The 23,690-nt window shown below is 38.3% G+C and overlaps 1 protein-coding gene across 3 annotated transcripts; it reads right to left on the reverse strand.

Moving 5' to 3' along the window:
- Window positions 1-1,109: 1,109 nt before the first annotated feature.
- Window positions 1,110-23,342, reverse strand: LOC103476358 (vasodilator-stimulated phosphoprotein-like). Of its 3 annotated transcripts, none has more exons than XM_008428635.3 (13): window positions 22,924-23,342; window positions 8,126-8,297; window positions 6,862-7,042; window positions 6,655-6,703; window positions 6,293-6,566; window positions 5,512-5,627; window positions 4,065-4,113; window positions 3,923-3,965; window positions 3,719-3,761; window positions 3,533-3,595; window positions 1,704-1,770; window positions 1,480-1,537; window positions 1,110-1,355 (listed from the first exon to the last, which is right to left on the reverse strand). In XM_008428635.3, exons 1-13 carry the CDS (start codon window positions 22,926-22,928, stop codon window positions 1,330-1,332), a joined length of 1,146 nt encoding a protein of 381 aa, XP_008426857.1. In that variant the 5' UTR covers window positions 22,929-23,342; the 3' UTR covers window positions 1,110-1,329. The 3 variants fall into 3 exon arrangements, with proteins under 3 accessions (XP_008426857.1, XP_081471691.1, XP_081471690.1); XM_081615565.1 differs by lacking the exon at window positions 22,924-23,342 and adding an exon at window positions 12,491-13,293; XM_081615564.1 differs by lacking the exon at window positions 22,924-23,342 and adding an exon at window positions 8,423-8,542.
- Window positions 23,343-23,690: the final 348 nt, after the last annotated feature.

Below are 23,690 nucleotides of genomic sequence, written 5' to 3' on the forward strand. Positions count from 1 at the left end.
TTGTTATGGTGTTTAATGTTGTCATTTGGATGTGCGAAGATGTCTAAGTATTCACATGGTGTATTTGAGTGATTATATCAAGATGGTAACTAACACTTTTCTATGAGGATACTATTAGGGACCGTTAGGAAAAAATCTATGTTTTGTCTCACAAGACTAAAGACTCATGCACACACACAAAATATGAAAATTGCACATGTATACTAATAAAATGTCACACGCAAACAATTTTTCTAACACGCATACACAAACTAAAATTGTACATACACACAACTAAAATATCACGCACGCATACAATTTTTCTCTTACACACACAAAATACTTACTCCGGTTCTGACGCCGGCTCTATAATGCCGCTTACTTCGGCTTTAAAGCTGGAGTAGAGCCCTAAGTGAACCTCCAAGTGCTTGAGAAGGGAGCGGTAGAGAATGGCTGGCCGAAATTAGCGTTCATAAATCGGATTAACCTTGAGCTAAACGACGCTTACACCGTGGAGCTTCAATATTCAACTTAAAGCTAACTTCACTGCATCTCCATCTGATCTCCAAATTATGCCCCGCCTCTTCCGTGACAACTCTCACACATACAAAAATGTCTCTCACACATACAAGAACATTGGTCTATATTTTAGTAGTTTATATGTGCAGTCTTGGTTTTATGTATGCGTGAGAAAAAAAAATTGCGTGTGTGATATTTTAGTTGTGCGTTTTTGCAATTTTGTTTTGTGTATGCATGTGTGATATTTCAGTAGTGTGTATGCGCAATTTAGTATTTTGTGTGTAAGAGAAAAATTGTATGCGTGTGATATTTTAGTTGTGTGTGTATGCGCAAGTTTTGTGTATGTGTGAGAAAAATTGTATGCGTGTGACATTTTACTAGTATATATGTGCAATTTTCATATTTTGTGTGTGCGTGCATGAGTCTTTAGTCTTTTGTGAGAGACAAAACATAGATTTTGTCCTAAACGGCCCCTCATACTTTTCTGCTAGCATAAAACTTAAGATGACATTTTTAAAAATCCACTTAAAACATTAGATTGTGCAATAAGAAGTTTATGACAACTGCAAAAAATGCAGTTGCTGCTCATCTCACAAAGCCACAGAAAAAAATAGATTTGTATCAATTTATTATTTATAATAGTTTATATTTGCATCAATATCAGAATTAAAATCTAAATAGCATCGAAAAAGATATAAGTGATGTTTAAACATTTAATTCCATCAAAATTACAGTACTACAGCACAGTAAGTATTTTGCCAGCGATTTGCATGAGAATCATATCTCTTCTTCATATTGTTAGGCCTTTCTGCTGTATGTAACGTACATCATTTATCTTTGGAGTTCCTTGAGCAAAGCTTGAAGAGACAAAAATCAATGTCAGTCATAATATTTATAGTATTTTGTAGTACATGCACAGCACACAATTGCAACCTATTGTTGGACCTGACCTTAAGTAGCAACTATAGTTTAAAACCTTACCTTTGATAATCTCGTCCTTAATCTTGTTAAGCTCTTTTTTCACCTCTTCTATAATCTCCTTAAGACATAAAATGGCACAGTAAGATCTGTGCAGTTTTTGCAAAAGCATTAGTCTGTGTTTTGAAACAAATTAACTTGATTTCTAAATTATTGCAAAAAAGAAAATCAAACATTACTGTCTGGCTGTGATTGCTGCACATTATAATACAAACTGACTATCTAACCTGCTTGACACGCTCCATATCACCGTCTCCTTCTTCATTATCTGACTTTTTCTTCACCACTTTCAGTCTGTTGAGGCAAAAGTACACATTTGCTTTCAGTTGGAGCTGTATTTTTAAAGCAAATGCCCCAAAATAGATGTTTCAGACTGTTCCAAAAATGACTCATGTGAACCTAGAAAGTAGATGTTTATAGGGTATACATGAACTTATGCAATTTTGCTAAATATGCTCAATTGAATGATATCTATGATGTCTTGTGTCAATGGCAGTGCTTGTGTTTTAATAACTGTAAACCATGTGTTTTCAACTTTGTTTTTGTACTTCTTGAATGGGACTTGTCTCCTTTTTTTCTTTTTGAACATTATTTAATTAAGAATACAAATATTCATATTATACCAATATGAAACACCAGTGACAAAAGGCTAAAACAGAAAATGAACTCATCATACACACGCGTGTGCACGCACACACCTGCACACACAAACATAACACACACATTCCAACTATTGCTTATTGCCATTTATGTACCAATGAACCAATGAAAGTCAATATAGGCTTGTCCAGTTCAGTTAATGCTGTCTGCTCTTATTTCAAATAAAAAGTACTTCTGAACTAGGGATTCTCTTTTGTCTACAACTCAAACCTGGTCAAATTATATGATCCTTTATGTCATGCTTGGTTCTGTTGAAGTTAGTTTCCTGTTAATGAGGAGTGGTTCTCTTCCACATGTGATTCCCAGAACGAGGGATTCAGCAAAGTCAATTACTGAATGCAATGAGCAAGTCTTCCTTTGATACTGTAACCTATGATTTAGTCAATTTGACCATGTTACATCTCAATTCTGACTAAATTGAAATGTGTATTTAATTGGATCTTGTTTCAACTATTCATCCATCCATTTTATGTATTCCATTGTCCCTAGTTAACATTCTGGGCGAGGGGGGGGGGGTACACCCTGGGCTGGTCGCCAGTCTGTAGCAGGGCAACACAGAGACAGACAGGACAAACAACCATGCACACACACACACACTCACACTTGGGAGAATTTAGAGAGGCCAATTAAACTGACAGTCATATTTCTGGACTGTGGGAGGAAGCTGGAGTACCGGAGAACTCACACATGCACAGGGAGAACATGGAGACTCCATGCAGAAAGACCCTAGGCTGGGAATCGAACCCAGAACCTTCTTGCTCCAAGGCAACAGCTCTACCAACTGCGCCATTGTGCAGCCCTGTTTCAACTATTATTGGATTGAATTTGATTTATTGAATCTATCAAATAGGATTTCATATAATTATGTATGAACTGGAATTCTCACACAGAGAATTCCAATGGAATTCTCAAGAAGCATTTTAGAGCTTCCAGGATTTAAGCATTTTAGAGAATGCTTAAATCCTCTAAAATGGATATTCAATGTGCTTAAATCCATTTTAGAGGAACAGATGGGGGAAAAAATACTTTAAAGAAATGTATTTTCATTATTTCAACAGATTTCTCTGTTTTCTGTCACTATGTCGGATCGAACAGGTTTGACAAGGACTCTTCTTTAAATTCACCTAAGTGGTGGCATATGCTCAAGTGTGTCCTTTTTTTTCCAGAACATAAAAAAAGAATCTATATGTATTAAAACAATTTTACATTAAAACTTGCTTCAGAAAGCTAACATTTTGAGCTGTAAAAATAGAAAAGATTTGTGTCACCAAAATATTTAATGAAATGTAGCTGCTAAATATACATATAGCTCAAAAATGTCCTTTTGATATATTGTTGCTTAAGACTGTACGCACCACATAAGTACACATACAAAATGAGAAAAAACTGGCTGTACCTGGACCCAGGACTTTGGGCAGATGTGCTGGAGCTGATGTCTTTCTGGGTGGCAGTTTTTGGCCTGTTACAAAACAGTATTTGTTTAACAAAGGCTTGCTGAACATTTACAGAGAACTGCAAGTGTTTTAAAGCACATTATATAACACGAGCCCTCAGTAACCTATGTACTGAAGTCTTCTCTTACCTTGGTGTTGAAGCAGATTTATATTTCAGCTCGTTGATTTCTGCTAAAATATTTATTTTTACAATGTGATATTGTTATTTAGCTATGTGAAATTTTATTCATAAAAACATACATTTATGTTTCTATAAAGTTGGAAGAGGGAAGGTGTATTAAGTGGGAAGAAGTAAATCTTGTTGTTAAAAAACAATGGAAGAATTTACTCACCCCCTGATCCAAAGAACTTTGCATTTGCGGGAGCACATTCTTCCTGTTGTGGCAAACAAATAAACCACATGTAGTGTCAAGCAAGATAGTCCCCTGTTCACTCAACAAATAATAATATTATCATGAGAAGAGGAACATTTACAGCGCTAGGTTCTTTCACTTTTTCCACAGGCTTATCAGCAGCTTTCTTCCTGATAAGAGAGACAAAAATAAATGTATAAAATACATAATAGACTGAGCCAGTCATCATATCCATATTTTGAAATATTTTCCTAGCTACCTAAATGTCTGTCTATCTGTAATCTTTACTTTAGTTATTTTTATGTTACTGGGTTCTTTACATAAGGCATAATGAATAAGCTTTATTGTTATTATTATTAAAGTTCAGCTTATTTATTCTATCCTTGTGTGTAAAGTAAGGTAATTTTTTGATAAAGCATAAAAAGTAATGATGAAATTAAGTTCAATTCGACATCAGTGTTCTCTTAAAGAAGGACAAGGATCCTTACATATATCCCTATAATAAGCCCACACACTTGGCTTCATTTCATAAAGGGGTGTCAACTTTATTACAGTGTTTGCACTTTGTTAAATGTTGTTTATTCGAGGGAGACTACAATTGCACCTGCGGTTGTCATATCAACAGACGGTGAAAAGACGTTTGATCGGGTTGAATGTTTTGCTGTTTTAACTAAATTTGGATTTGGTAAAAAATCCAAATTTAGTGTATATAGATAAATCCAGTGTATATAGAATATGCCTTCTATATACACTGACTTGTGCCAGTATTATTACCAATAAGAACTGATCCAGATACTTGTTTTTAAATAGAGGTTGTAGACAGGGCTGCCCTCTGTCACCCGTCTTTCTTGCACTTACAATAGAGCCTTTGAATATTTTTCTGAGAACCTCTCCCACTCTCTGATTGGGAGAATGAGTACCATTAAGATGAACATCTTGCCAAATTTCTGTTTGTTTTTAAATTATTAGATTCAGCTATTTGTCATATTTTGTGGAGCGGCAAAACACCCAGACTAAGACAAAACATACAGTGGCCTTAACAGTCTTAACAGTCAATGGTGTAAACAATTTGTTTAAGCTCAACACTTTTGCACCCTGAAATATGTAAACACCTTTGTTCTATATGCAAAAATATCAATAAACATATTAATCAAAATTAAGTTCAAGTCTCTTGTGAAGTTAGAGTGGTTATTTTATTTTGCTGACAGAAATTACAGTTTGGTACATTTCTCACATCAATGCATTTCTCCAAAAAATAGTAAAAGACAAAAAAAAAACCTAGTTGATAGCCTGAAAAAGCCTGTTACGTCCTCAGAAATTGAGAATTAGTTAAACATTTTTGTGTTTAAAAACTCAAGCAATGAAAGGAGAATTGCTAGTTTTTGTTTTTGACTTTTAAGCATAGTCAAGTTTGTTTTAGGTAAGTTTGTTGGAAGAAATGAAAAACTACTTCTATAATACACTAAATGTTCTTGATGTTGAACTTATAGTTACTCTTCATTCTGTTCACATTCTTTGGTGGATCAGAAAAATGCTGAGAAAATCAATGTATGACGGTTATAACTCACCTCCTTGCCAAAATTGCACTCATTTCTCCCATAAGGCCGCCTCCCCCGCCCCCATCAGATGATGATGAGCATGATGCTTTGGGAGCTGGAGCTGGGGCTGATGCTGCGCCCTCATCCTTCAGAAATCAAAGCACCTCTAATTAGTTTATTTTTTGTCTTCCAATGTTAAGGAAAGCTCAAAATAGCTTCATGTTTATGGTGAGAAAAAATGGTAAGGGATCAAAACCACTAAATCTTATTTACAAAGTTTAATGGATGTCCTTTTACAATTACTCCTTGATTAAATTTGCAAATACATAAGATACTTATGGAGGAAATTATCTAAGTAGAATCCGACATTTTTGAGACATTGAATTTATAACGCTGAATTGTTATAATGCTTAATTATCTATGTAAATTTTAGGCTCCTTTGATCACATGACCAACAGTTAGCTTAAGAAAAGCCTCTCTGGCCCCTCTGGTAGTGCCTACAAGCTCAACGATGTGATATTGTGTGGTCAAAGGAGCATAGCCTGCATTGTGTTTGTGGCTCAACACAGCACAGCTGTGGCTTCCAAACAGTTGCAATCTGTTTGCAGTTTGCAGCTGCTTGGGTGTGTTAGGTTTGTATGCGTCAGGGTTTGTTCAACTTCTGTCATGGATCTGTTGTGGAAATAAAGTGGATAATACATAGAAAAAGTTACCAAAAATAAAGGAGATTGTTAATTCTATCCAAGTCAGAAAACTCCAACTTTTTTTTTTTTTACACACAGACTTTATACATCCTGCGTGATGCCTCTACCTTTACTGTTTTCCGTAATTTAGCTCCTGCAAGGGCGGATGCAAGATCACTACCACCCCCTTGTCCTCCAACTTTTCCACTTCCTCCTGCAGGGGGTGGAGGTGGTGCAGGTGGGACTGCACCACCAGAGGGAGGGGGAGGAGGAGGTGGAGGTGCTGGTGGGGTTGGAGCTGGAGGAGGTGGTGGTGGAGCTGGAGGAGCAGCTGGGGAAGAGGCAGGGGTATCTGACCGCTTTTGCTCTCTCTCTAGCTGCTCCTGCTTTTGTTGTTCAAGTCTGAACAAAAACAAAAGCTTAAATTATGCTCTATAATCACAAAGTTTAATGAAAATATCAAACACATGACTGTTCTGGATAGTTGTACCTTTTCTGCTCTTCAAGTTGCTGAGGAGATGGTCCATTGTTAGCAGAACCTGTGAGAGAGTTTTTACATCATCTTAACATATACATACATATGTAGACACACTCATCTGTCTGTCTGTATATATATATATATATATATATATATATATATATATATATATATATATATATATATAGATCAGAACATGCCTTGCTCATCTTTTGGTACCTGCACTTCCGAATCCACTGAGAACCTCTAATGCGTGAGTCATGGAGTTGGCAAACAGAGCTGCATCTTCTTTATTGCCAAAATTTAATCCCCACACCTGTTTAGGATCTCGCCACTGATGAAAGGTTGCTGTTGCTTGATTATACTTCATCCCTTTGACAATGGGGCAGTTGAGCACTACCTGATATAAAAAGAACCACATATAAAGTATTACATTTCTTACATCATGATTATTGCTATTATTATTATTATTATTATTATTATTATTATTATTTGTATTTTAGTTAATTTTTAATTTTTTTTAATTCATGTCATTCATACTAGAGCCAGAGCACAAATGTTAAGAGCTATAAATTTATCATGTTGAGTTGGTTTATATGCTCATATAATTTTCCAGTATGATTCCTTGTGATAAATGTTGAGAATTTTTATCTTTTTCTGTGGGGCCAAAATGATTGAATAACACGGACCGAAGATTCAAGGCAGTATCTTATTGGCACAAGCTGGCAATGAAATGTTGGCCTGAATTCAACACATCAGCTTAACAGGGACACATAAGTTATAGCAAGGATGCAAAAATATGACTTGACAAATTAGGGTTATGTCTTTGTTTGTCTCTTCCATAATTTTACAGCAAATCTATACAATTCAACAAGATTTTCATAAACTCGGCAAAGGGTTTGAATTTTCAAGCTCCGTTTTTTTCTTCCTGGTAGTTAATACAGTATTACTTAATTTTGTTTTAGTTTAAATGAATTATGAATATTCCAAGTTATTCTTTACATTTTCTTAATTTTTTCACATCAATTATGACAAAACAGTACAGATTAACCGTGATTACATGCACAGATTCATATTAATTTTGATTCATCCTGCTTTTTCAAAGCTATTTTTTTCAAAATCTGACAAGTATTGTGGTGTTAAAAAAATAAGTTAAAAAATATGTTAATTTGTAGGAGGATAAACAAATTAAGGAAATCCTTAAGTCCAACAAACAGCAAAAAAGTAAAAGAGAAAATTGGTAAGATTTATGTCATAAAGTAAATTTCAAAAACATAAGTGTCATACAGACATTTCAGTTGTACTGAGATGGTCATCATATTGGAACATGTTGGAAAGTGCATTATGTCTTATGACTAAAGTTGCCTTTTAAAATTAAAATAACTATGTGTTCTCTAAAGTGAATACCTTTCAGCTCAACATTTTTCAAAAACTCTGAGAAATTGCATATTATATTGGAGGACGTGTGTTTCTTGTCCCATACCTGCTGGTCAGCCTGCAGTTTGCGGCCCACCACTCTGAAGGTGTTTGTTGAAGCGTTGTGATAGATCTGGACACGGCTGACATGGGTCGCATCTGACCCTGCCGGTAACCAGCGCTTACTGCTGTCATCATAAAGCAAGACTGTCGCTCTCACAGCACACAAACTGGACTCACTACAGAAGAGAGAAGCAGATGGGAAAAACAAGGAGCAAACAGCACATACATACATACATACATACATACATACATACATACATACATACATACATACATACATACATATAAATTTCCTTCTCACCCTCCGTGGGTGGTCTGTTTCATGCTCTGAGCTCGGGTCCACTACCAGAGGTCTGGGAGCTTGAGAGTTCCTCCAGTATCTTGGCTGTGCCTAGAACTGCACATTTCTGGACTGAGATGTCTGATGTTGTTCCTGGGATCTGTTTTAACCACTGCTGCAGTTTGGGGGTTACTTCCCCCAAGGGCCCCGATGACCACAGGCACCACTGTGGTCTTCACCTTCCAGGCCTTTTCCAGTTCCTCTCCGAGGCCCTGGGTATTTCTCTAGTTTCTCGTGCTCCTTTTTCCTGATGTTGCAATCACTTGGTATTGCTACATCCACCACAACGGCTTTCCTCTGTTCTTTATCCACCACCACAATGTCCGGTTGGTTCACCATTACCATTTTGTCTGTCTGGATCTGGAAGTCCCACAGGATCTTAGCTCGGTCATTCTCCACCACCTTTGGGGGTTTTCCCCCACTTTGATCATGGCTTCCAGTCCATATTCTGCACAGATGTTCCTGTACACTATGCCCGCCACTTGGTTATGTCGTTCCATGTACACTTTCCCTGCCAGCTTGTTGCACCCTGCTGTTATGTGCTGGACTGTCTCGGGGTCCTCCTTGCACAACCTACACCTTGGGTCTTGTCTGGTCTGAGCCTCTATTGCTCTGGTGTTTAGGGCCTGTTCCTGTGCAGCCAGGATGAGTGCCTCTGTGCTGTTCTTGAGTCCAGCTTCTTCCAGCCATTGGTAAGATTTCCTGATATCAGCCACTTCTGTTATTTGTCGGTGGTACATCCCATGTAGGGGCTTGTCCTCCCATGATGGTACCTCCAGCACCTCATCCTCTGTTCTCCATTGTCTGAGACATTCGCTGAGCACATTGTCTGTTGAGGTTTTGTCCTCAATGTATCTATGGACCTTGGATGTTTCATCCTGGACAGTGGCACTCACACTCACTAGTCCTCTGCCTCTTTCCTTACAGCTCGTGTACATTCTCAGGGTGCTAGATTTGGGGTGGAACCCTCCATGAATGGTTAGTCGCTTCCGAGTCTTAACATCTGTGGCCTTTATCTCTTCCATTGGCCAGCTAATTATTCCTGCAGTGTATCTGATTACTGGTAAGGCATAGCTGTTTATTGCACGGATCTTGTTCTTGCCATTGAATTGGCTTCTCAGGACTTGCCTTATTCGTTGGAGGTATTTGGCTGTGGCTCTTTTCCTTGTGACCTCATCGAGGTTGCCATTTGGTTGTGGTATTCCCAGGTACTTGTAACTGTGCTCTATGTCTGCTGTTGTTTCTTCTGGGAGTGAGACCCCTTCTGTGTGGACGACCTTCCCTCTCTTTGTAACCATCCGACCACACTTTTCTAGTCCGAATGACATCCCAATATCAGTGCTGTAGATCCTGGTTGTGTGGATCAGTGAGTCGATGTCTCGCTCGCTCTTGGCGTACAGCTTGATGTCATCCATGTAGAGGAGGTGACTGATGGTGGCCCCATTCTTGAGTCAGTATCCGTAGCCAGTCTTGTTGATGATTTGGCTGAGGGGGTTCAGGCCTATGCAGAACAGCAGTGGGGACAGAGCATCTCCTTGGTATATGCCACATTTGATGGACACTTGTGCAAGTGGTTTGCAGTTGGCTTCAAGGGTGGTTTTCCACAGCTCCATTGAGTTTGCAATGAAGGCTCTTAGAATCCTATTGATGTTGTACATCTCTAAGCATTCAGTGATCCAAGTGTGTGGCATTGAGTCATAGGCTTTCTTGTAATCAATCCAAGCCATGCACAGGTTGGTGTGTCGGGTATTACAGCCTTGGACGACTGTGTGGTCTACAAGGAGTTGGTGTTTGGCTCCTCTGCTATTTATGCCTATGCCCTTCTGTGCCGTGCTCATGTATTAATCCATGTGCCCACTTATCTTAGCCGCTATGATGCCTGACATGAGCTTCCACGTTGTAGAGAGACAGGTCATTGGCCGATAGTTGGATGAAACTGAACCCTTTGAGGGATCCTTCTGGATCAGGATTGTACGCCCTTCAGTTAACCATTCAGGGTGAGTCCCATTTTGTAGCAGCTGGTTCAGTTGAGTTGCTCATGGAGGGCAGTGAGTTTCTTCAGCCAGTAGGCATGGATCATGTCAGGTCCTGGTGCTGTCCAGTTTTTCATACCCGAGACTCTTTCTTGGACATCTGCCACTATATATATATATACTCCTGATCAAAATCATAAGACCAGTTAAAAAATTGCAAGAATTTCCATTTTGCACTATTGGATCTTAAGAAGGTTGTAAGAATTAGAACCTTCTTAAGATCCAATAGTGCAAAATGCAAATTACGGACACCGTGAAAGCTCAAACAATCTGTTTTCAGCTTTCACGGTGAGCTTTCAAGAAAGTTGTCACACTTTCTTCACGTTTTTGCGTGAAACTAATAATAAATACATATACAATCCTGATCAAAATCTTAAGACCAGTCAAAAAATTGCAAGAATTTGCATTTTGCACTATTGGATCTTAAGAAGGTTCTAAGTTGGCGGTTCTCAACGTGGGCGGTACCGCCCCCCAGGGGGCGTTTAGAGGACAGCAGGGGGCGCTGGCGGACATTTTTACAAAAGGGGGGCGCTGGGATGCCTTTGGGGGGCATTTGGTCGAAGGTAAACTTTACACCTTAAATGCACAACAATGCCAGTTTAGACTTTGAGCAACTTGGTAAAACTGTTTTGTGTAACATTAAACCATGCTTGGCTGCAACTGTATTGATGGCAGCTCTTCTTCTATTCAGTGTTTGTTAGCTTCTGTTAAAATCTTGTCTAAAATCTTGTCTTGTCTAAAATCTGTCTAAAATCTTGCACTGTGTATCCCTCTGAAAAATGAACCCACGGGTGATACCACGATAGAGAGCGTTCATTTTATAGCGTTAACACGGTGCTGTAAGTGGTCCGGTATGAAACGGGTGTGATAGAACAACGGTACCACAGCACTTTTTAATTTCAATAATCGGAATACTGAAATTGTTTCCGTTGTTTTAAAAGATTTATGTCAGTCTGCCTTTTCCCCATTGATACGTTTCCCGACCGCCCTGCACCGTAGGGAGTTTTTAAAAAAGACGCGCACATTGTGCAAAACTCTGAAACATGAGAAGCGGGACATAAAACGGGGCGACGAACTAAATGTGAATTATGGCATAAAAACAGAGAATCCGATGCTGAACAGTGAAAAATCAACACATGATGCGAAACACATGACGATTAGGCGGCGCAGCAGGTGATGAGAGAATATTACTGATGGTCAATAAACGATCAAATAAATCTAGCAACAAGAAAGAAACTAAAGTGGACATAGCAATAAACCAAGAGAGGATAATATTAATCAAAAGAAAATAAATGGAAATGAATGAAGAACAAAATGCAAGAATAAACTAAGAAACTACAGTAAATACAGAGGAATAAACTGGTATGGCAAGACCTTTAGAGCAGGGGTGCCCAAACATTTTGAGACCAAGATCTACTTTTTTTCTCACCAGCCGCCTGAGATCTACCTCATGACACAAAGACATAAAAATTGCTAATTAAACTCTATTGACTTATATTATATGTGAATATACATCAGTTATAGCAGAAATAATAAAGTGACAGAAAGCCTAATGCAGTTTCTTCCTCAGTGAGATTCTGACACTGGGAGCAGCCTACTGGTTTCTCAGTCAGAAGCTGGTTGCAAACCTGACGCCAGCAGGTGTCAGTCAGTCATGGTGGATCTGAAATTTGGTGTGATGACCTCAGTATGAGAAAATACAGACTGATAGGAGGAACCAAAGAGCCCAATAAAGGTAAAGGCAAATCTTCTGAAGTCGGGACATAACTAATTTAATTTCACATAATTATCGCGGTAGAATTTGTTAAAACTTAATGAAATATATTTGTCCTATTTGATGTTTGTTGTGACGTATAGTCACGAATGAACGAGGTAATTAGTCCAATTTTGTCGTTTATCGAATGTTCAGAAACTACAGCAGGTGTGATGAGCCACAGCAAAGGTAAAAAAAAGGTAAAACAACCCGAACAGACTATCAACTGGAAACATCTCCTACCTTTTTACTCTCTTTGTCGTTTAAGCACACCCGTTGCCGTGGCAACCGCCTGCACCCCGCAAGCCGAGCAAAGATTAGGCTACATTAAAAACACAACATTCAGTCCGTTATATCAGGTTTCCAGGCTTGATATTTATTTCTCAATTATTAATAAGCCTCTCATGAACACAGCGGTGGTTGAGTAGCTAATTTAAACTCCTACTCTGGTCGTCAGTCGGTCTGTGAGTCGCCTTTTTTTCTTTTTTTTTTGTTAATGGAACCGAAACGCACAGAATTGCGCAACATCTTGTTGAAACAATAATTACTGAGATTATTAATTTTAAATATTTCGTTGACTTTTTATAATTATTCTTTTTTTAATGAAGCTACAAACGTTTAGGATCTTAGTGAATATTTTTGATAAGCCTATCAGAGGAGGAAGTGCTGGACTCAGCGTCCTGGCGGCGTTCAGTTCGTCACCTGCCGAGATCGACTCAAAACCTTTCCGCGATCGACGTATTGAGCACCCCTGCTTTAGAGCAATAATTAATACAGAGGACTGTATGGCAAGAATAAACAGACACTATTTCCAGATAAAAGGTGAAATAATATTGTTGAAGTGCCATGGGTTTGTTGAGACCATATCTAATACTGAGAATAAATATATCTTACAGACCATAACAGTAAAGAACTGATAACTTATTTATGTTTTTAATTAGACTTGATATATTTATTTCTTCAATATTATTTTTCATGTCAGTGTTAATGTCATGAGGCTGATGACTCCATGACACTTTCAATTTGACTCATTAGGATTTGATTAAGAACCAGATTTGTTCTTTTTAATTTATGTGCAGTAAAAGTATTAATCTATAAATCAATAGGCAGGAGATATATCTAAAGATATGGATTAAAGATATATCTTTAATCCATGTTTATGTCTCATATTTGTATGGCATTAAAATGATCTGGAACTTTAGTTTTTCCACTGAAAGCTCTGGTTTGCACAATAAATGCCATGTGGGTGAAGTTTTATGGATGATATTCTGATGTCCCATTCTCCTGAAATCACCACAGAGCTGCACCACCAGAAACCGACAAACACTGAAGAGAAGAGCTATGATTAATGTAGTTACAGTTCTATCCATGTTTTAATGTTGCAGAGCTCAGTCGTTTGGCAAATAGATCAAAGTTTAAACTGGCATGTTGAACATCATTTATCTGGTCATTTTGTGGAATATTTAACAACTAGAAAATGGGAAAGAATAAGATTATTTTTTCACTCTGATTGGCTGCTGTTAGGCCTACCAATTTTAACTTGAATGTTCATTGTATTTTTCATAGACACCTGTGAAAATAATTTCTATTCCCATGACTTTTTTGTACTCTGGGAAATTATTTTTGATGATAAATACAGAAACAAGCATAAAAATCAAAACATCTACAATGGTTATAGTAATATTAATGATAAAATAATGGTCAGTGCAAAATAGCCTGCAAATTCTTTGGTGGGGGGCGGTGAGGGACCTGGATAAAGGCTTAGGGGGGCGCTGGCCCAAAAAAGGTTGAGAAACACTGTTCTAAGTACAGCTTCACAATGTTAAAGGAAAAGATCAGTGCAAGAGACAAGAACTTTTGAGCAGGGAATTTTCTGAAAACAACCTTTACACTCAAAACATGATTTTTTCAGCTGATCAAAAGTTTAAGACCATAGTCTTTAAAAGTCAAAAGCTGTGCAGAAATCTGGATTCCATGTCATTTTCTTTCAAGTATTTACTCCAGTGGTCCCCAAACTACGGCCGCAACAAAATTTCCAAGTCTGTTGTTATTTATTTAATTAATAATGTTATTATTTATGTCCATGCAGAAAGACCGGGGCTTGAACCCAGAACCTTGCTGCAAGGCAACAGCTCTACCAACTGCGTCACTGTGCAGCCCTGTGAAGAACCCAGAGAATGTTATTTGATTGTGCTTTCTGGAAAACAATATATTTTTACATTTAGGCACTCCTATCGTCACACTTTTTCTGTTACAAACTTACTCCGGCCCCCCACCAGAGAAGGAAAAAGTTATGTGGCCCTCACAGGAAAATGTTTGGGGACCCCTGCTTTACACTGTCAAGACCTCCTGATGGCAAAAGCAAAAAAGCTCACTGACTTTGAACGTGGTAGGATTGTTGAGCTGCATAAGCAAGGCCTCTCACAACGTGCCATCGCTGCTGAGGTTGGACGCAGTAAGACAGTCATTTTGCATTTTTTAAATGATCCTGAGGATTATGGAACAAAACAGTCAAGTGGCAGACCCAAAAATATTTCACCAGCTCTGAGCCGCAGTATCCGATTGGCTGTCCGTCAAGACACCCAAATCCTCTACCCAAATTAAGGCCATTACTGGTGCTGACTGCAGCCCAATAACCATCAGACGGCATCTGCGAGAGAAGGGCTTCAAAAACAAAAAACGTCTTCAAAGGCCATGTCTTCTTCAACGCCACAAAATTGCCCGTTTGGACTTTGCAAGGGTGCGCCAAACATGGGACATTGAAAAGTGGAAGAAAGTTGTCTTCTCTGATGAGAAAAAATGTAACTTTGATGGTCCTGATGGCTTCCAACGTTACTGGCATGACAAGGAGATCCCACCTGAGATGTTTTCTACACGACACAGTGGTGGGGGCGCCATCATGATTTGGGGTGTGTTTTCCTTCAATGGAACAATGGAGCTTCAGGTTGTGCAGGGGTGTCAAACAGCAGCTGGCTATGTGGAGATGTTGCAGCGGGCATCCCTCATGACTGAGGGCCCTCGTCTGTGTGGTAATGATTGGGTTTTTCAACAGGACAATGCTGCAGATTACAATGCCAGAGAGACTATATGGACCACCTTCTGTCAAATTTTAATCCGAGTTTGATGGATTAAACGTTATCAAAGCCCGCCCCCTTTAATTACCCCCTCCCCCTATAGGACGTTTGTGACCTCCTGACCTTCCCCCATGGAAAGTTTGTGACCTCGTGACCTTCCCCTATGGAAACTTTGTAACCTCCCCCCCCCATAGGACGTTTGTGACCCTGTGACCTCCGATACCCTTCAGTCAAATTTTAATCGGAGTTTGAAGGATTAATTGATATTAACTACCCCCCCTGCCCCCCCCTTCCTGTGACCGGAAATTCCCCCACGAACAAAAACTTTAATCATATGGGAACTTTGTAACCTCCTGACCTCTCTGTGACCATCTGCTCACCGTTAACTCCTCCCGAACTCTTTGAATTAACCAATAGGAATCATTTACTAAGTGAATAAATAAATATACTATATTCTAAACCAAGGATGCCTCCTGGACGCCTCCCTGGTGAGGTGTTCCGGCCACGTCCCACCGGGAGGAGGCCTCGGGGAAGACCCAGGACACGTGGAGGGATTACGTCTCTCGGCTGGCCTGGGAACGCCTTGGGATTCCCCCGGAGGAGCTGGAAGAAGTGGCTGGGGAGAGGGAAGTCTGGGCCTCCCTTCTGAAGCTGCTGCCCCCGCGACCCGACCCCGGATAAGCGGAAGAAAATGGATGGATGGATGGATATTCTAAACCATGTTGAATTAGATTAGGAATATTGTAACTATCTCAGGTTTTAAACAGATTGTCATGCAGCGTGTGCGTGCGTGTGTATCTGTCATTAAAGAAGGGGGCCGGGGAGTCTTGCTGCGGGTGTGTGTGCGTGTGTGTGTGTCCTCAAGCATGAGAAACCCGCAGGATACGTCAGACATTCCTTCTGACAATAGCTTACAGTGCATTATTTGATGTTAGACTACCTCTGAAGGAAAACAACAGTTTAACTGTTTTACTACAATATTTAGCTTACGGTGCGTTATTTGGTGTTGGACAACAGACTTATAGTCTGGTAAGAGGGACTGACCTCTGTCCAGCACAGCAAAGTATTTGCGTGTGTGTGTGTGTCCCTGCATAAGAGTGGGTAGGAACCTCTGAATGAAAACAACAGTTTAACTGTTTTACTGTAAATATTTAGCTTACGGTGCGTTATTTGGTGTCGGGCAGAAAATAACTGCTGCATCATCTTTAACAGAACATGAGAAACCTGTTAATTCTATAGCTAGGCAAGAGGGGCTGACCTCTGACCCTCCAACCGTTGATGACTGTCTCAGACAATTCTTCTGTAAGAAAAACCAGCAGATTCACTGACGCATAACAGTTTAACTGTTTTACTGCAATATTTCAGGTAGCACGACTAGTCAGTGCTGACTGAGTTTGTAATTTCCTTCATCCGTTCCGAAAACAGTCACTTAAATTTTAAACTCTATAGACACTTTTCTGTAACACTTGCTAGTGTGATACATTTCAGTAAAAGTTCCTTCAGTAAAAGCGTTCGTGGAGGGAAACTCGCTGTCGCTGTTCTGCTCAGTCAGAAAGTTACTAATGTCAGAAAAATCTGCTGTCATGTCATGAGCTGGAAAAAAAATCAACAAGCATGTTCGCAAAAATAGAAGTCGCATCGTATTTTCGCTTAAGACTTATAAAATAGTTTCATGATTTTGGTTATGGTTGTAGAATTTAAACTGAGGTAACACTAAACAATAAATTGTTGGGTAGATAGTGTGAAAAAGAGGAGATATTAAAGATATAAATGGCTGAAAATGTATCCATTGTTGAAACTAAATCAAACTCATGTAACAGTGTAATGATTCACCTCTGAAACACTTTTGAGTCACCAAGCTTTATGCTTTTCAAACCCTTGCTATTTGGTCAGTTTGATTTCAGAAGAGTCGATGATATTTTTTATTAGAGAAACGTAAAATTTACTCTTAAAATTTACTCATCCTTAAAAGATGACTAGAACAAGATTTACTGCGTACACGGATGACGATGAGTTCGGCCAAAAGTAAAACATTCAGGATTCCCAAAGCCACACAGAGGCAGAGCCTCTCTTTGGAGCTGCTCAAACCTTAAGAAAAACCTGAACCTTAGCAAAATGTAATGCAGTACATGCTAGATTTATCTGTAACGTTTTTCTTACCTGTGTGATTAGATGATTAGATGTTTGTCTAACGGGTTCCATGTTGACGTAAATTTCCTCCATCGCTTCAGAGTCAGTACTGCTTTAAACATTGACTATAAAATCCACTGCAGTCGTGGAACTAAGTGAGACGTCTGGTGTTCAACATAAAAAAAGTAACATATTTCAGATATGACAGTCAAAAAAAGAAATTCATGAGTGCGGTTTCAGTATTATTTTCTTAAATATCTTACACAACATAAGATTCTTGAAGGTTTCAATAGTTTCATAAGTTCATATTTACTGATTCGGTTCTGTATCAATGAATATTTATTTCTCCTTTGTTTTCCTTCAGCTCAGTTAATCCTACTCATAATAAACACATTTCACTTTTCTATCAGTGAAGAAAATAATTGACTTTTACATTCATGCACAACTTTGCTTTCTGTCGTATGGTATCAAAAATTAAAAATAGTTTTAAATCACTGATATATGGATGAAAAATACATCTGATGTTGTGATGTTCCTGCTCCTTGTGTCTAAACATTTCCTAAAGGGTTATAATTGTTGGAGCAGGTGACTGCAGATAACTGTATGGACCCAACAGTTTTACGGGTCTCATTCTGTCCTGATAACTAGTCATAGTCTTTCTCCCAGTAAATACAACTATTATCTTTGTATTTCTAAATCCTCTTCTAACCCTATTCCTTGTTTTCTCACTATCTCACTCCAGTAGCAGAAATACTGACATTAAGAAACAGCAATCCCTGAATTGCATTATCAAACTTCTATAACCGCTGGATCGAATAATTATAAAATTGTACGTATTTATTCATAGTTTAAAGATACATACTTTTAGGACTGCCGTTTAGTAAAAAGCTGGATGAGCTGTCTACTAGTGTCTAGATACTGCATTCAAAGCATGAAGAAGACCAGCAAGCAAAGCTTTCACAGAATAAATTCTGTAGAATATCAGAGTACAGGAGATACAGGATAGAAGATTTGACTGAATCAAGATCTGCTCCTCTCTTCTGCAGAAGTTCAGACTGGGAAGCAAACTGGAACATTGCTAGCCAAGTATGTGGAGCAGAAAAATAGGTTGTAGTTACTTAAATTTATGCAAACCAATTGTCTCATAAGATTCAATTATTGCAACATGTAAAAGACAAGTGTAGTTACATTGTGTGATTTTGGCAAACAATGTTCTTAAACTCATCCAAAATATTATTCAATGCAAAATTTATTTTACTTTCTGCTTACAGCAGCAGCAGCAGCAGCAAAAGATACATGATGTCATTACATGACATAGTTGTACTGTTCAAAACCTTTTGGTTTGCTTGAGTAGAAACGGAGTAATGTCTGTGTGTGTTAAACATTTACCAGCCAAAATTCACCACTTTCAAATAGTTCACTTTTTATTTTATTCTAGTTGTTGCAGACTCAACTTAAATAGATAAACTTGTAAAGCATCTTTTTCTTTTTTATATCCAAAAGTTCCTGCCACTTGTTTAAGATGAGTACAAACAACAAGTTGATGAGAATTAAGTGATGTTCACTTGAACTCTTTTATTAAGCAGAATGTTTTATTTTACAGTGAGGAAGGCCGGAGTCTAGCTTTAGCAGACGGCTGGAGGCATCTGACCCGCTTCAAACTCAGTACCTGTTTGCTCTATGGCAAAACTTTGGTAAGATTAAATTTAGTCGGCTAAAGAAAGTCAGACAGTTCATTGCGAGTGAAATCTCTTGAGGTATTCACGTTTCTTGTTTGTTCAGATCTTGCTAGTCATTTCAATAGTATGATTACTAATTAACAGTTGATTCTTTTGTGTCTAATTGCAATCTAATCATTCAGTTCACAATTGAGGTTTTATTATCAGGATTCTGCAAACTGAATATTTTCATAGTATATTTCAATCATTCCTTTCATACAGTCGAAGCTCCCTAAAAAAGATACATTACCTTTCTGTGAACTATAATTTTGATTCCTTTGAGTATCATGATATTTTACGAAATCTGACTGATATGATCTTCTTGAACACATACTGATGCTTCACATTGATCATTTATAAGCTAATTAGTTACAGTTACTTATCAGTTACTGCCTATTAGTGAACATTAGTGAACAGACAGCATTAAAAGCTGAGGATACTTTTAAAGGTAACAAAACAATTTACCACATTGTGACCAACTCTCGGAGCCTGGTTGTGTAGTGAGCATGTTTTATTATTAGGTAAAGTGCAGCAATAACAAGTCAATGTTATTATAAGTTGGGCCCGGTGTCAGAAAATGTAAGTAAGTCTCTGTGAGAGGGGGTACTTGAGAAAAAACCCCTAAGATTTACTGATTGAATTGTTGGTTGATAGCCAGCATATATTTGATTTTGTGCAACAAACATTGAAAGGAAAGCAAAAACTATATAAAACCTGAATGATCATTCAGTTTGATAAATATTTACATAGAGCATCATTCAATAAATCGATAGAAATCTAAATAAATAGAAATTGTACTAAATACTTTAATACAGACTGATGGTTGACACTGATCATTTATAAGTTTTTAGTAGTGAAACCTTAACAACTACATGTGTACTATATTTTGTTAGTGAACACACTTAAGCATGTAAGATAACAGATGGAAGGAAACGATCATTAGTATCAAAAAACAAACTGCGTATAAGTCAGAGACAAAAGCTGTACATAATTTTAAAGGTAACAAAATGTTGGAACAACTCTTGGAGCGTGGTGGTGCAGTGTAAAAACTTTAAACTTTAGGGAAAACTGAAAGATAAATATGAGCAGTAGCCTCACGTGGGCCGGTTTAGTCCCTGTCACATATTCTTAAGAAATACAATTACAGATGAGGAACTTTAACTGAAATGTATCACACTAGCAAGTGTTACAGAAAAGTGTCTATGGAGTTTAAAATTTAAGTGACTGTTTTCGGAACGGATGAAGGAAATTACAAACTCAGTCAGCACTGACTAGTCGTGCTACCTGAAATATTGCAGTAAAACAGTTAAACTGTTATGCGTCAGTGAATCTTCTGGGTTTTTCTTTCAGAAGAATTGTCTGAGACAGTCATCAACGGTTGGAGGGTCAGAGGTCAGCCCCTCTTGCCTAGCTATAGAATTAACAGGTTTCTCATGTTCTGTTAAAGATGATGCAGCAGTTATTTTCTGCCCGACACCAAATAACGCACCGTAAGCTAAATATTTACAGTAAAACAGTTAAACTGTTGTTTTCATTCAGAGGTTCCTACCCACTCTTATGCAGGGACACACACACACACGCAAATACTTTGCTGTGCTGGACAGAGGTCAGTCCCTCTTACCAGACTATAAGTCTGTTGTCCAACACCAAATAACGCACCGTAAGCTAAATATTGTAGTAAAACAGTTAAACTGTTGTTTTCCTTCAGAGGTAGTCTAACATCAAATAATGCACTGTAAGCTATTGTCAGAAGGAATGTCTGACGTATCCTGCGGGTTTCTCATCCTTGAGGACACACACACACGCACACACACCCGCAGCAAGACTCCCCGGCCCCCTTCTTTAATGACAGATACACACGCACGCACACGCTGCATGACAATCTGTTTAAAACCTGAGATAGTTACAATATTCCTAATCTAATTCAACATGGTTTAGAATATAGTATATTTATTTATTCACTTAGTAAATGATTCCTATTGGTTAATTCAAAGAGTTCGGGAGGAGTTAACGGTGAGCAGATGGTCACAGAGAGGTCAGGAGGTTACAAAGTTCCCATATGATTAAAGTTTTTGTTCGTGGTGGAATTTCCGGTCACAGGAAGGGGGGCAGTTAATATCAATTAATCCTTCAAACTCCGATTAAAATTTGACTGAAGGGTATCGGAGGTCACAGGGTCACAAACGTCCTATGTGGGGGGGGGGTAATTAAAGGGGGCGGGCTTTGATAACGTTTAATCCATCAAACTCGGATTAAAATTTGACAGAAGGTGGTCCATATAGTCTCTCTAATGCCGCCTCACAAAGGAGTTCTTCCAAGAGAATTACATCACTCTTTTGGACCATCCTGCATGTTCCCTGGGTCTAAACCCAAATGAGAACATTTGGGGATGGATGGTAAGGGAAGTTTACAAAAATGGACATCAGTTCCAGACAGTGGATGCCCTTCGTGAAGCCATCTTCAATACTTGAATCAACATTCCCACTAGCCTCCTGGAAACACTGGCATCAAGCCTAAACGATTGTTTGAAGTCATCAACAAGAATGGTGAGCTACTCATTAGTGAGTCCTTATTTTTTTTAACACTTTTGATTTCTGTTTTGGGGATTTTCGGGGGTTTTTGAGCTATATGGTCTTAAACTTTTGATCAGCTGAAAAAATCATGTTTGAATGTAAATGCAGTTTTCAATTAATTCCCTGCTCAAAAGTTTTTGTCTCTTACGCTGATTTCTTCTTTTAACATTGTGAAGCTCTACTTAGAACCTTCTTAAGATCCAATAGTGCAAAATGCAAATTCTTGTAATTTTTTGACTAGTCTTAAGATTTTGATCAGGAGTGTATATTTCACCGATCAGATCCATGTTTTCACCTCTCACCCATTTCCATCTTGTTCCAGTAGCCCATTTTTCATCAAGGTGCTCTGGTTCCCCAGCACCTGACACAGACCTTGTTTGGCTGGGCAACGTCTGAGCCGGCATGTCGTGCTTATCAATGTCTCTCATGGTTTGAAGTAGGCTACACCTCCAAGGCTATAGCTCAAAACAATATCAGACATCTCAGTCCAGAAATGTGCAGTTCTAGGCACAGCCAAGATACTGCGCAGAACCCTCAAGCTCCCAGGCCTCTGGTAGAGGACCCGAGCTCAGAGGATGAAACAGACCACAACACAGAGGGTGAGAAGGGAATTTTATATACAAATATACAGTATATATACACTGCTCAAAAAAATAAAAAAATATTTTTTTTTGAGCAGTTTATATATATACAAACACATCATTTTATCCCGACTTAAGTCTGTGTGAAATCTTAACTTCCTGTCAAATCACAGGTTTTATCTTTGACCACTTCCTGTGATCGGTCCATTTCCTTTTATGGATGACTGGATTTTTTTCTGTTCAAGGTTTGCTGCTATGAGATGTAAGAAAATAAGCCAGTTTTGTTTTATTGTACTGCTACCTTTCATTCTCTCTAACTGCAAAAGTAAAATACGTGACATGAGGTTGAGATGCAATGGAAGGCAGGAAATGTAGACAGAACACAGGAAGTGTTTCGTTTCCTTTTCTTTAAAGTTAAAATTTTTTTTACAAATTGTCTTTTTATGATTTTTACATGGCTAAAAAGAGTCATGTATAAATAAGTTTGTTTTTTTTACTATTCAGAAACTAATTAGTCTATACTGCAATTTTGTAGAGTTTTGCAGAGATTTCAGATAGAACTTTAAGCCACATTGTCACATTTATTAGAACATAACTTACCTCATTTTAAAGCTGCAATTAAAATCCAGTGATTGACTTGCTTTACAAAAATGTGCTTCTTTTCAAAAAACTATCACTCCCTTTTAATTGTCAGTTGAAAAACTGCGTGTCATTTGTTTCTGAGAATGCTGCTGCATACTCCTCTGACACTGAAACCAACTAACTGCACTTCTGCCTTTGTATTCTCATTTGTTCGGCTATTTTTTTTTCAGCTCTCTTCCTGTTCTTGTTTGAACTTCTTCTAAACCCTCATTTCCCCTTTAACTTTTTTTACCTGTGGCAATGGGTGCACGCTGTTCTTTTTTTTTCAGAACATGATTTGGTTTTATCAGTTTATATTGGGTATGATTTGTGTTTAGTTGAAAGTATAGGTAGTTTGAGTGCAAAATAAATCAGCTTTTACATCTTTGTCTGTTTCTGTGGTTAACATAACTGACATCCTCACGTTAACCAGTGCAACCTCACATAAAGCGGTTTGATGTATTAGAGGAGTTTCTCTTTTGTTTGCTGAAGCTAAACGCTTCCTAGTATTCTGTTTGATTGTCACAGTTTTATTGTTGTGTGTGCGTGTGTGTGTGTGTGTGTGCGTGTGTGTGTGTGTGTGTGTGGGTGTGTGTGTGTGTGTGTGTGTGTGTGTGTGTGTGAAAGGAGAGTATGAATTGCCTGGACATGAACCAGATGTTTTACATTATTATTATTATTATTACTACAGGGTAAAATGTACAATTTGAGAAATTTTATAGTGTCATTTTATACTGTACTGTGTA

This window comes from Poecilia reticulata, chromosome 14, assembly GCF_904066995.2.
Source record: "Poecilia reticulata chromosome 14, P_reticulata-male-v2, whole genome shotgun sequence".
Classification (NCBI taxonomy): domain Eukaryota; kingdom Metazoa; phylum Chordata; class Actinopteri; order Cyprinodontiformes; family Poeciliidae; genus Poecilia; species Poecilia reticulata.